This window comes from Acanthopagrus latus, chromosome 3 (assembly GCF_904848185.1).
Source record: "Acanthopagrus latus isolate v.2019 chromosome 3, fAcaLat1.1, whole genome shotgun sequence".
NCBI lineage: Eukaryota > Metazoa > Chordata > Actinopteri > Spariformes > Sparidae > Acanthopagrus > Acanthopagrus latus.
This window is the reverse complement of record NC_051041.1, coordinates 7,831,874-7,844,282: the sequence shown is the minus strand read 5'-3', so window position 1 is coordinate 7,844,282 and position 12,409 is coordinate 7,831,874. Positions and strand designations below refer to the sequence as shown.

Below are 12,409 nucleotides of genomic sequence, written 5' to 3'. Positions count from 1 at the left end.
TCTCCTGTGTACGAGCCGCTGATTGGACGAGCTGGACCCGGAAATTACGTCAACCGCGTCTGCCTCGCTTTTAATTTAAAACCGGAACAAACAGAAGAAACCAAAGCAAAAGGCAGCAGCTGTTATTAAACAGTAAACACACCGGGACGCCGCTCAAACTGCAGTATTTCAGGGACACTGACGAGCGGACTTCAGCCCTTCTTCACCGCTGCTTGGAAAAAAACAAACAAAAGGGAGCTAAACATGTTAGCACAACATTAGCCAAACAATTTTTATTTTTATTTTTTTTTAAGTTGTGTGTATTTTTGTTGTGAAAAGCTGTGAGGTTTTTATCTGAATTGTTCCGAGTTGTAATGAAGAGCTCTTATTCCGCTGCGTCAACCCCGAGGAGGAGGTGGTGGAGGTGCAGCGGGGCGGCCGGGCTGCTGTATCCGCTGCTCGGTGCGTGTCTCTGGGCTGCGGTGGTCGGTTACAAGCCGGTGATCATAGTGCACGGTCTGTTCGACAGCTCAGGGGATTTTAAGAACCTGCAGCGGTTCATTAACGAGGTGAGTGGAGACGAGCTGCTCCAGTGTTGCTGTTGTTTTTAGATGCTATGCAGACAAAATGTACACGTTTTATTATACAGGGTTTGACCTGATACAGTATGTAGTGCAGGCCGTACAGCTTGTGTAACCACGTTATCAGCACAACACAGACACAATGCACATTGAATTAGTTTTTGTTGTTGTTGTTGTTGCAATTACACAGGAAAGAGACTGGCCAGAGCAATACAATTAAATGTGTTTTTATAGAGTTGGTAATGTGTTATTTTGTCTTGATATAAATCTGTAGTTTGCACTGAAATATTCTTCAATGTCTCTTCCTGGAAGTTACCAAACTGTCCTGAATCAATCTGCTCTTGTTACCTTAAAGCAAAGTGTTACCTATGTAGTTTTTGTAGAAGAAGTTTAAACTTTAATATTTACGATATTAATGAGGTAAAATTGGAAATATTTATTTACGACAAGCTGTTCTCAGATTAAATTGAGGTTCCCAGAATGCTGTTTGAAGCCAGAAAGGTGGCAGGGTCCGCCAAATATAAACAAAGTTAAAGGTTGGTTTGTTTATTTAGTTTGTTTGTGCATTAAAAATTCAGTGTCAGTGTAGATCTGTCTCTCCTGATGTCTTTCCCGAAACTACATAGAGCGTCTTTTAAATCAATGATGATTAGATCAGGTGGAGGAGGTTTCTTTCAAGTGACGATTGCTTGTGATGATAATGAAGAGTTTTGAAAGTCACATCTGGCCTTTCCAGTTGTTCCTCCAAACCCCTCACACATGATCTGAAAGAGGTCACACTGTGTTGTGGTTGAAAATGGAGTGAAGTTGCTTAAAGGACATTTTCTGCGGTAAACCAACATTCACGTTCCTCTTTTTTTTTTCATCTCTGCCACATGTTAGAAAGCCGAAACCAGCCTGAAGACATTACTGGAATAAAAAAAAAACAACAGCTAATCGAAAGCGGAAATCCTCACCGCTCCCTCCATGCCTCAGTTAGTCTGCGCTCTGGTCTTCTTACCAAATAGCTTAATGAATCATCAATATTTGATCAAGCACATCCTGATCAGTTAGTAGCTGAACATCCCTGTGGAGCTGATAACACAAGATTAGTTTGTCTTAATGCAGAAGTTTGCCTGTTGTTTCTTGTAGCTGTTCAACACTTGACTCCATCTTCTTCTCCCTCCTTTAGTCTCATCCTGGAACAAATGTGACGGTCATCGACCTGTTCGACAGAAGCGCTAGCCTGCAGCCCATGTGGAAGCAGGTGGAAGGATTCAAGGCAGCTATCTACCCAATAATGCAAAACGCAGCAGACGGCGTCCACTTCATCTGCTACTCTCAAGGTCTGTGAGAAAACACAGACATGAATGTGGTGTTTGTTTAAGATTATAAAAACGTCTCGGTACATGCCTTTAGTTACAAGTCATTGTTGCTTAAATTTGACCTCAGAGTGAAACTGCACTCTGTAAAATTTTAATATTTCACGCTGACTCAGTTTATTGTTTTATGCGCTGGATGAATTTCTTTATGACTGTTGGGATTTCTGATTCAGTCAGAAGTGGAAACTCTCACCAAACAGTTTCAAACTGATAAGTATTCCAGTTAGTAAAAATCCAGGGGAAGGAACTCACGTGCTGATGAGAATGGCTTATGTAAATTACTTACGGGGAAGTTTTAGCACAAAACATTTAGAATTTCTGTGAGAAACTTAACAAATTTAAAATTCTGTTCTTTTCATTTTTTCCATGTTTTTATTTATAAAATGTCCTGCTATGATGAATCTCAAACTGAAAAAGTGTTTTCAGGAACATGACTGTGATAAATAATGTTGTGTAGTCTTTACAATGTATGAAATAAATGTAATTACAGCTGAAACTAGTTGATAAGGTAAAAGACTGATGATAACAGTTCTGTTTTTTGTTGACTTATCTCAGGTGGGCTGGTATGCAGAGGAATCCTCTCGACTCTCTCTGACCACAACGTCCAGTCTTTCATCTCCCTGTCGTCACCTCAGGCCGGCCAATACGGAGGTAGGTTCACCTTCAAAAGCTAGTAATATGGTTATGATTAAATCACCTGAAATTAATATTTAGTTTTTGCAGCTAAAGAGCTGGTGTTGGAGCTGGTGGAGACCAAAAATAGAGCTAAAAGAGAGTGAATGTTGGACTTGCAGTGATACGGTTGCCAGAAAAACAGCTTCAAATGAAAGATAAATTTGCTCTACAGCTGCTGAATGTGTAAAACAGCAGCTGTTTGCTAACAAAATCAACATATCAACGTTAAGAAGGTGATGAAATGTCAATGATGTGTTCCCACATAGTTGCCGCTGCCCCCTAGTGGCCATAAAGCTCAGTTTATTGCAGGTGTAACTGTTATAGCAGTGGTGTCAAACTGATCCAGTAAAGGGCCATGTGGCTGCAGGTTTTCATTCCAACCAAGCAAGAACACACCTGATTTGGATCGGTTTGACACATATGTGTTATAGACTAGTTTTGCGAGGTTTGTTCTTCACCCTGCTCTTTGTCTGTCACTTCCTCTCAGACACAGACTACCTGAGGTACCTCTTCCCTCAGTTTGTCAAGTCCAACCTCTACCACCTCTGCTACACGTCAATAGGACAGAGGATTTCCATCTGCAACTACTGGAATGGTGAGACGCCGAAAATAACTTTCTCACACAGTTGGCAAACAGGAGGTGTGAGTTTGTGAAGTCGTGAGATGAGGTCACCAGACCTGAATATTAGATATTAAGGTTTTCTTGAAATAATGTCAGGTGTTAAAATAAAGGGTGTGTATCTCTTTGTGAATGAGTGTTGTTTTCTTGTCCTCTCCCTCCTCCAGACCCTCACCACAGAGACCTGTACGTGAACAGCAGTGATTATTTGGCTTTGCTCAACAGTGAGCGATCCAATCCAAATTCAACAGGTCAGCACATTATTAATGAGTGCAACCATTGCACCATCACTAGCTATGACCTCACTAATAAACATACAGTTGAATTTACACATTTCAACTAAAACTGAACTTCGTAATGCTAGAATTCATGACTGTTGTACACGTGTAACCATAAACTGTCCGCTGAGTGTTTATTGACTGTGTTTTATGTCTTGATCTCAGAGTGGAAGAAGAATTTCCTGAAAATCAAGAAGTTGGTGTTGATTGGAGGACCAGACGATGGAGTCATCACTCCCTGGCAGTCGAGGTCAGTCAGTAGTCTGTATTGACGGTCACAAATCTTTCATATTTTTTTGGAGCCCTGATGAAGACCTAATGGTCGAAAACATGTTGTGTTTTTTGTTGTATTTTTAAATGTTTGTCCACAAATGCTTTTGATAATTCCTTCCTTGTTTATTGATCTGTCCTTTTTTTGAGGACATTGATTGCTTTCAGCAGCAGCAACCACAATGCATTTCATTCAGTAAAAACACTCCTTGTTTTCCTTCTCATTTCCCTTTGAGCACGTCTGAGGGGTTCAAAGGCTGGGGAAATTATTGTGCACTGACAGTGTGTTATAGAGCTTTTGGTCACAGCTATACATGAGCAAATGTGCAATCAGCACAGGATGGCTTTTTGCACATTTTTGCTCTTTGAAGTTCTCTGTCATTTAGTGCTCTGAAAGTCTAGAGTTAGTTAATTTTATTGAATGTTGTTACTGCGCTCACTTTACCCCTCATGAAAGCCTAAGAAACATAAGAGGTTGATATCGGAGTCTTTTATTTTTCACGCGAACACTTAAACTACACGTTTTCTGCCTTTTAGCTCTGATGTGGCATCTGTAAAGTCTGCTTGTTCCAGCGAGAAAAAAACACTTTCTACGCTCAAATCACACATTTCACGGCTCTGCAACATTTGCTTTTTTTGACAGTGTTTGATCAGAAGACTCTCATGTGATTCTCACACAGTATATCCTCCCCTCTCTCTCTCTTTCTCTCTCTCTCTCTGTCTCTCTTTCTTGTGGTTTTTAGTCAGTTTGGATTTTACGATGACAACGAGACCGTTGTTGAGATGCAGCACCAAAACGTGAGTGAGGATCACACTTCAGACACGCAAACACAGCACTGTTTTAGTTTCTTGCAATGATCCAATATTTTTGTATTATTTTCACTCAGTCACTTATTTATTGTGTCAGCTCACTTATAACATTATATTGCAATCAAATAAATGTATCACCTGTCCAACTAATAAATAACAAAAGAAGGTGAACTTCCTCAAACACAACCTGTGTTTTTTGTACTTATAATAAAATAAAAAACGTGCAGCCCTAAAATCTTCATCTAAACAGCACTAAACATGAAATGGATCTTCATCTTCAATTTGGCCTGAATTACAAAACAATTTAAGTCTTTTCTCCTTTTCTTCTTTTTTATTTCTTGTCTCAGATATATTTGAGGGATGTCTTCGGCCTGAAGACGCTGGCGGCTCGTGGAGATCTGATCATCTGTTCTGTTCCCGGCGTCGAACACGTATTTTGGCACTCGAACGAGACGGTGTTCCACCTGTGCATGGAGAAGTGGCTGGTGTAGGAAAAAAAAATCTTTACAGCACACACACACACACACAGATACACACCCTGCAGTTTTATAAGCTCTGAGCTTCCACCATGTATGAAAGTCTGCCTCTACAACCTCTGTAAAGTATCCTTGCAAACACTTGTGAGCCTACTCTTAAGGATCTAATCTCATTTTTTAGGTTAAGTTCTTAACAAATAACTTGGTAATCAGATAGCGATGGTTTTTCCTTTGTATTTCTGTGGATATTTTTTTTATGTTCATTGTAGTAACTACTAGGTTACTTTGAAGGGAATACTTTGATATTTAATTCAGATGAGAAGATTAGCTGGTTAGCTTAACTTAGCATAAAAGCAGGGGAAAACAGCTAGCTTGGCTCTGTCCAAAGGTAACAAAATCCATCTACCAGCACCTCTAAAGTTTAGTCACTGACCCAGTTAAAGTTTGTTTGTCCAAACTGGGCAAAAACTAAAGTGTAACAACAACAATTTATGGTTTTTATAGGAGATTATGTACATTTCCTGTTAAGAGCAGTTACGTCCTGGAATCTTGCTGTCACTGTGAGGTTGCCAGGCAACCAGTGGAGGCTCCAGGAAGTGATTGCTCCCAACCAAGAAATAAAACACCATAAAAACTGCAAATTGCCCTTTTTACACTCCAATTTTTGTGTTAATTTGTCAGCTTTAGTGGCTCTGGTAGGCAACTTCCAAGCGCGCTGTCTCCAGTCACGGTGCTAAGCTAAACTAAGCCAATGTAACAGTTTATATTCATCTTAAAGAAAGGGTATTGCATGTTCCTTTAATGATTTCTTTTAGACCATGTTGTTGTTGCTGTCAGACAAATCCAGCACTTCAAAAAATAAGTACAAGACAAAAACTGTGTTTCCATAAACTTGTCAAAGGTTGAACTGATGTTATGTTAATATAGTCTGCAACGGTGATGCAAATCAGACCTTAAAGGAGCACTCCAACAATTTAATGTTGCTTGATGGAAGTAAATGGGGCATGTGAAACAGAGACTCAATAGAGCAGAGGCTGAGAGGCTGAAATATCCTGACTTTCATTCTCAAGTTTAGCCCACAAAATGCTGCAACTTCTATTAAAAACAAAAGATGATGTCTTCTGTTAAAACCCTTTCTCCCTGGTATTCGTCCATATCTTTCAAATTCCTCAACCTTACCCTGTAGCACAGGCTTTTTTTTAACTCCACTGACACCTGATATTAAAATGTGATCTTAATTCAGACACGCTGTTAAGATAAAGAGAAAAGCATTTTAGCACAATGTGCAAATGCATCGTGAGCAGAATGCAATCAGATCTACCTGACCACATCCGGAGTTAGTTTCACTTTGTGTTTGGGTCTCAAGTTGGTGTAAACACAATAAGTTATTGTTCAAATTTTGGGAGCGAGAAAGCTGAAAGTAACATGACTTTAGTGACTGATTAAACATCTATTCTGTGGCATAGAAGTGCCAAAAGTTATGTTATTTAACAAAACTTTGTGAAAAATGAAAGCGATGTGGCTTAAGAATTGATAATATATCTAAAGAAAAAAATCATTTGTGCAGCTGATCTGCTTTAACAATTCGTAGATTTTAGCTAGTTACAGAGAAGCCTACATGCCAGTTCTGCTACAAACCTGGCAGACCTGACAGAATATCTTTATATGAAGAAAAGAATAATCTAATGTTTAACATATGCAGAATTTAAAAGAGGGATCAAATAAATAAGAATTTGTTGCAGACATTGTTTTACAAGGTTTATAATGTTTTCTGTAACTCGACAACCAACAAAACTCAGATTTTTTTTAAAGGAATCTGGGGCTGTTTTGCTGCCACCTCATATTTCTCACTGACAGAGATCAGATCTCAATGAGTATAGCAAGAATGCATTTGAAATACCAGCCGTAAGCACATAGGCAAGATCAGATTGTTGTGTTGTTTTTTTTTCCGGGGAACTTTACCCAATACAGGAGCCTTTTTTAAACCATTTGTAAACGGGGTGTTCATCAAAAAGTATCTGTTCCAAGCTGTTTTTCGCAGCCTGACCAGCTCATGATTTCTCTTCTTGTCTAAATATTGTTGGAATGCTCCTTTAACTTTCTATAAGAGTTTTAGTTTCTCACTTTGATATACCAATCCCGCACACACAGTATTTATCCATGTGTGTGTCTGTGTGTGTTTTAGACACACATACCTCAGAACACCATACAACGCAACAGTGCCTGAGTGACGTTTGGTCATCTTGTCTACATGTACAAAACCACTGCCCTGCTCATCTTACAGTGCAGTCATTTATATCTTTCTGTCTCTCCATGTTTTGACCCCTGGAGGACTCGTGTTTTCCTGTTCTGTTTTTCTGTCTTTTTAGTGTGCACATCTGTTTGTGAAGATCATGTTTATTGTACTTATCATGCAGTGCTTTGAAGCTTTATTAGATTGAGCCTTAAACTTTCCCCCTCATTGCCTCAGTGTTTCATGTCTCATACCGAAGTGCTATGGTACACTGCCTTTAGTGACGGTGCTAAAATGAATGGAGAGGGGTGGAGACTGATGTAGAGAAGCCAGAGAGTGGCAGTGCTATATTAGTGTTTACTTTTCCACCAGACTATAGTACAGTACATGGCAGTCTTTACCTCCCATTACATTTAGATATCTCAGGCGTTTTAGCTACCTTCCTGTTCGTCTGTCTCTGTCGACAAAAGGGATTTCGAACTGTTTGCATTTTGTTGAATGTTCATGGTTGCATGCTGTCCTTTCTCAAAAGAAGACAAATGGAAATATCTACTGTAACGATACAAAACAAGAAGTGAATTACTATTTTAATGCGTAAAGTACGCATTGCACAACCAGAGAAAGAGGAGGGAAATGATGAAGATTGGATGATTGTAAATGTTTTGGAGTTTTAAACTTCCAGTGTTATTTCAATATTGTCGCATCCTTTGTTTTAATGTTTGCTTGTGCAAATTTATTGACCTAACTGCTTAAGATAGGGATTTTATTAAGGGATGTCCTCTATGTCGAGTCTTCTCCCTGTGGATATGGACAATTTTTTAAAAGTTAAAACAGAAACTACTATTTTGACACTGGTCCTACAATTTCTACAGTATTTGGTCTGCCAATGGAAATGTGTCAAATGTTGTCTATTCCTCAATAAATAACAGTTTTGAGCATCTATTTTTGTCTTCATTTATTACAACAGACACAATCAAGGAGACACAAGACGAACTTCCACAGTACAGTAAATAATTAAGCATCCTAATTGAAATGACAACTCATTAGTGGCCGATAAATAGGTCACAGATCACAAATATGAATCTGAACAATATTGAAAGTAACCAAAAAAAAATGCAGTAGAAACAGTACATCAGTTATATTAATTTTATTTAATTCAGAACTTTTGTTTAGTTTTCTATGCTGCATATTAAAATGCTAACTACCTCATCCTCATATTGATCCATTTTCTATTCTTAATAGATATAGCCTACTCTAAATGAGATTTAAGAGTCTTTATTGTTCTTATTTAGACTTATACAATAAGTATGTCATGTTTTTGTTCTGTTTGGATTGTTTATATTTGTTATTGTTAAAAATATATTGTTGAGGGAACTTTACTGTTTAAAATATACTGTTATTTTACTGTTGCTGTTGTAATTTTAGTTCTTATTAAATGATATTTTCTAAACATTTTAAAATCAATTTTAATATTTATTATTAATCACGATCATTTTTATTGCTTGTTTTAATTTTTCAGACTTGTATCTGCAATTGCTATGCATTAGTCTCTGAACATTTTTGTTTACCATGTTTGATTGACTGATTGATTGAGCATTATTTCTATCACACTTTAAAACTACATTTCCATGCATGCATTGCGCACCGGAAGTAACCGACCAGCTCACCGGATATCTGCACGCGGCGCCCCGTGAAGGCCCTTTTCCGTCTCAGAGAAGTGTGGTTCAGAACGGCAGACACAAGTGAGTGAAAAAATCACCTTTTACTCGCTTCATATGTGTTTAAACCTCATATTTTTGGATTATTCAAAGCCGCACAGACTCCCGTTACCCTATAAATCAGACCAGAACGCCTAAATTTTGGCGTAAAGTTGGTTTATTTGCACTAAGTGTTGCCCTACGAGCACAACGGCTCGGAGCGTTAGCATGTGGCTAGCGTGCTAGCACATGTGGAAGCGGCATGTTGATGAGCTAACAGGATGGATCTCATATTCACCACTTAAATGTACACCATGATACGATTGTATGCGTACTTTTGTCACATTTTTCACAACAGAAAATCACACCTGTGGTACTGGGTGTTAACGGCGGCAATATTTAGACATTCACTAGCTTGTCAGTTGACAAGTTAGCTAACGATGCGTTAAGTTTTAGAGAAGCAGGCTTCAACTCGGGCCCTGCTGTGAAACTGGCTCTGTTTAAACGTCTGATCGTACCTTACATTTTGGTATACTTATGTTACATGTACCATGTATAACTGTATAAGAGTTTATCTGTATGCTGTGTGTATGCAACGTCGGTTGGATTAGGTTGAAAGCGGTTAGTTCTGTGTAAAGCATGCTAGCTATGATGTCGACCTCGACCAGTGAGCTTGACCGGATAATAGCGATTTATCTCATTATCCGATGTGGTTAAATGACAGCACGATCATACTTAAAGTTTAAATATGTGGCATTGTCAGGTGTCAGTATGACAGATCAAGTTTGCTCCACGGTGTAGATGTGATCAATACCAACTACAGCACTGCAGTTTGTACTTCTCAGATTAGCATGAGATCACAAAACCAGGTGAAATGTGTAAAGCTTCGTTTTTTCTTGACTTTGTTTCCTTGGCTTGAATTAACCCCTCATTTTTTTCCCCATCCTCAGTGACTGAGTGGGAGACCGCCCCAGCCGTGGCTGAGACCCCGGAGATTAAGCTCTTCGGCAAGTGGAGCACCGATGATGTCCAGATCAACGACATCTCCCTGCAGGTCAGGACCACGATCTCACCTACTTTGTTTTAATAAAGTATTTATTGATGTAAAGCGAGGCTAGAGTCATGCCTTGCCACTGACCTGTTGACCTGGTGTGCTAGAGTGCTCGCAGAGGAAATGGTCTGTGCTTATTCATTGGCTGTAGTCTGTTGTGACCCCGCCAATCACCGTCTCAGACACAGTGTCTTTTCATTCATCCTGTACCCCAACAATGTTTGAACCAGGATGCTTAAATCGCCTCATACTCTACAGGATTACATTGCTGTGAAAGAGAAGTACGCCAAGTACCTGCCACACTCTGGAGGACGTTATGCCGCCAAGCGTTTCCGTAAGGCCCAGTGCCCCATCGTGGAGCGTCTGACCAACTCCATGATGATGCACGGCCGCAACAACGGCAAGAAGCTGATGACCGTGCGCATCGTCAAGCACGCCTTCGAGATCATCCACCTGCTGACTGGAGAGGTATGTACCACTAAAGTTCAAAACAATTGTCAATCATGTTTGGTGTGACTTTAAATACTTAAAATGGTTAAGGTGGCACCATCAGATCAAGACTGATATTTGAAAGGCAGTAACTAGGCCATAAACTACAGCAAAGGTTGAACTGAACAGTTTTAATTTGTTGCCTTTTTTAGACTATAAGATTTTTGTCAAAGGAGCAAATTGATGTTTGTCTAGTTCAAAGCCCCACACATCAATAGTTGTCCTGCTCTAAAGACACTTCCCAGCACCCTGATGACGCTTCTTCTGATGAAACTCGAAAAGAAAAAAAAAGTTTTTTGACAGTCAAAATTCTACAGACTGCACTCTGAAATTGTTAAACATGTATAATCTTCTCCCACTTGAATTTTTGTGTTATAAACATTGCCATTTGTTTTAATTGATGAACATTAAAGAAGTAACCGCTAACTCTCAATGGCCACTATTGCACATACCCTAGATCATAAGAGCTGTTAATTTATTAGATTACCAGCCCCTTGTGTTAGATCTTGGCTGCTATCCAGTCTCTTAATATTATTTCACCACTTCTTTTTAAATGCGTTCCCAGAATCCCCTCCAGGTCTTGGTGAATGCCATCATCAACAGTGGACCCCGTGAGGACTCCACCCGTATCGGTCGTGCCGGTACCGTCAGGAGGCAGGCTGTGGACGTGTCGCCCCTCCGTAGAGTCAACCAGGTAACCACACATTCATTTACATTAAAATGCGACTTTTTTTTCAATTTGGGCCTTTCTTAAGACAAATGCACAGTGTTGGGCATTTACATATCTGGCAAATGAGCTGCAAATTTTGCCCTTTTAAGTGAAAGTGTGGGAAGAACTGTTGGCTCCGTATTAGTACTGTACTTTTTAGTGTATTGGCAATATGACTAACCTTTCTTTGATTTAATACATGGCATTTTATTCTTTCAGTGGGAAATACACTGTATAGGAGTTTGCTGTTATGTTAAGTTTTTGTCAAGAGTTTTCACAATTAAATATTCCTTCAATCTATGTCTTTTAACTAAAACCTGCAATATTCTCATTTGCTGCAAGAACTGTTTTTAATTGCTGTGTTAAGCGAGGCTAGAGTCACGCCTGTATACAACCCGTTATCCTGGTGTGCTAGAGTGCTCGCAGAGGAAAAATCTTTGTTTATTCATTGGCTGTAGCCTGTTGTGGCCCAGTCAATCACCACCTCAGATACATTACATACAGGCCAGTGTTTATTCCACTTAAGTGAATCTGCCAGCACGTCTCACCCTCCCATGTCCTGCTCTCGTCTTGTAGGCCATCTGGCTGCTGTGCACAGGAGCAAGAGAAGCTGCTTTCAGGAACATCAAGACCATCGCTGAGTGCCTGGCTGATGAGCTGATCAATGCAGCCAAGGTAAGTTTATCCACAGACAGCATGTAATGTAAAGTAAGCAGCACTGTTACAGATGCATAATTCAGATACAGTGATGCTTTTATGTACTGACCTTTTTAGAGTGAGGAAGTCTATAATGTGGTCCTTGTTTTGTCTTTTGTACTGAAATGTATGGTGAAGTGTTTAAAACTGAATTCTTCTCCCTTCAGGGTTCATCTAACTCCTACGCCATCAAGAAGAAAGACGAGTTGGAGAGAGTCGCCAAGTCCAACCGTTAAACATGTTTGCTTTCTAACAAAACAAATAAATTTGAAGAAATTTCAGTCAGGAGTGCTTTTAATTTTTTGTGAAGGAGTTTTAACTAGCTTCACCCACCTCACAAGGAGGTATATGTTGCTTTTTGGGTGGGGCAATCATGAGAGACTTCAGAAATATAAGGTCTTAAGTGCAGTGGTGCACACAGAATTAGGTGGGTAATTTGTTAATGGGCCAAAAGTTGTCTGTCATTAGAGTTTTGATTGAAACAT

General features: G+C 39.4%; 2 protein-coding genes and 2 non-coding genes across 4 annotated transcripts; all 4 read left to right on the top strand.

Annotated features, from left to right (window-relative positions):
• Positions 1-34: 34 nt before the first annotated feature.
• ppt2b (palmitoyl-protein thioesterase 2b) lies at positions 35-8,224 on the top strand. Its single transcript, XM_037092731.1, has 8 exons — positions 35-548; positions 1,732-1,885; positions 2,477-2,572; positions 3,084-3,191; positions 3,383-3,466; positions 3,659-3,743; positions 4,507-4,561; positions 4,921-8,224. Exons 1-8 carry the CDS (start codon positions 354-356, stop codon positions 5,062-5,064), a joined length of 921 nt encoding a protein of 306 aa, XP_036948626.1. The 5' UTR covers positions 35-353; the 3' UTR covers positions 5,065-8,224.
• Positions 8,225-8,903: 679 nt separating this feature from the next.
• Positions 8,904-12,205, top strand: rps5 (ribosomal protein S5). Its single transcript, XM_037094047.1, has 6 exons — positions 8,904-9,024; positions 9,930-10,033; positions 10,289-10,498; positions 11,085-11,213; positions 11,805-11,903; positions 12,092-12,205. Coding segments are annotated over exons 1-6 (612 nt in total). The 5' UTR covers positions 8,904-9,023; the 3' UTR covers positions 12,161-12,205.
• On the top strand, positions 10,087-10,220 carry LOC119017469. The gene has a single exon (XR_005074433.1). It is a non-coding gene; the product is annotated as a small nucleolar RNA SNORA3/SNORA45 family (small nucleolar RNA).
• LOC119017468 lies at positions 11,594-11,725 on the top strand. The gene has a single exon (XR_005074432.1). It is a non-coding gene; the product is annotated as a small nucleolar RNA SNORA3/SNORA45 family (small nucleolar RNA).
• Positions 12,206-12,409: the final 204 nt, after the last annotated feature.

Coding starts and splice junctions, on each gene's coding strand:
- ppt2b (XM_037092731.1), top strand. CDS start 354: ATGAAGAGCTCTTATTCCGCTGCGTCAACCCCGAGGAGGAGGTGGTGG. Junction 549..1,731: donor TGCAGCGGTTCATTAACGAG/GTGAGTGGAGAC, acceptor TCCCTCCTTTAG/TCTCATCCTGGAACAAATGT. Junction 1,886..2,476: donor CTTCATCTGCTACTCTCAAG/GTCTGTGAGAAA, acceptor GACTTATCTCAG/GTGGGCTGGTATGCAGAGGA.
- rps5 (XM_037094047.1), top strand. Junction 11,214..11,804: donor CCCTCCGTAGAGTCAACCAG/GTAACCACACAT, acceptor CTCGTCTTGTAG/GCCATCTGGCTGCTGTGCAC. Junction 11,904..12,091: donor AGCTGATCAATGCAGCCAAG/GTAAGTTTATCC, acceptor TTCTCCCTTCAG/GGTTCATCTAACTCCTACGC.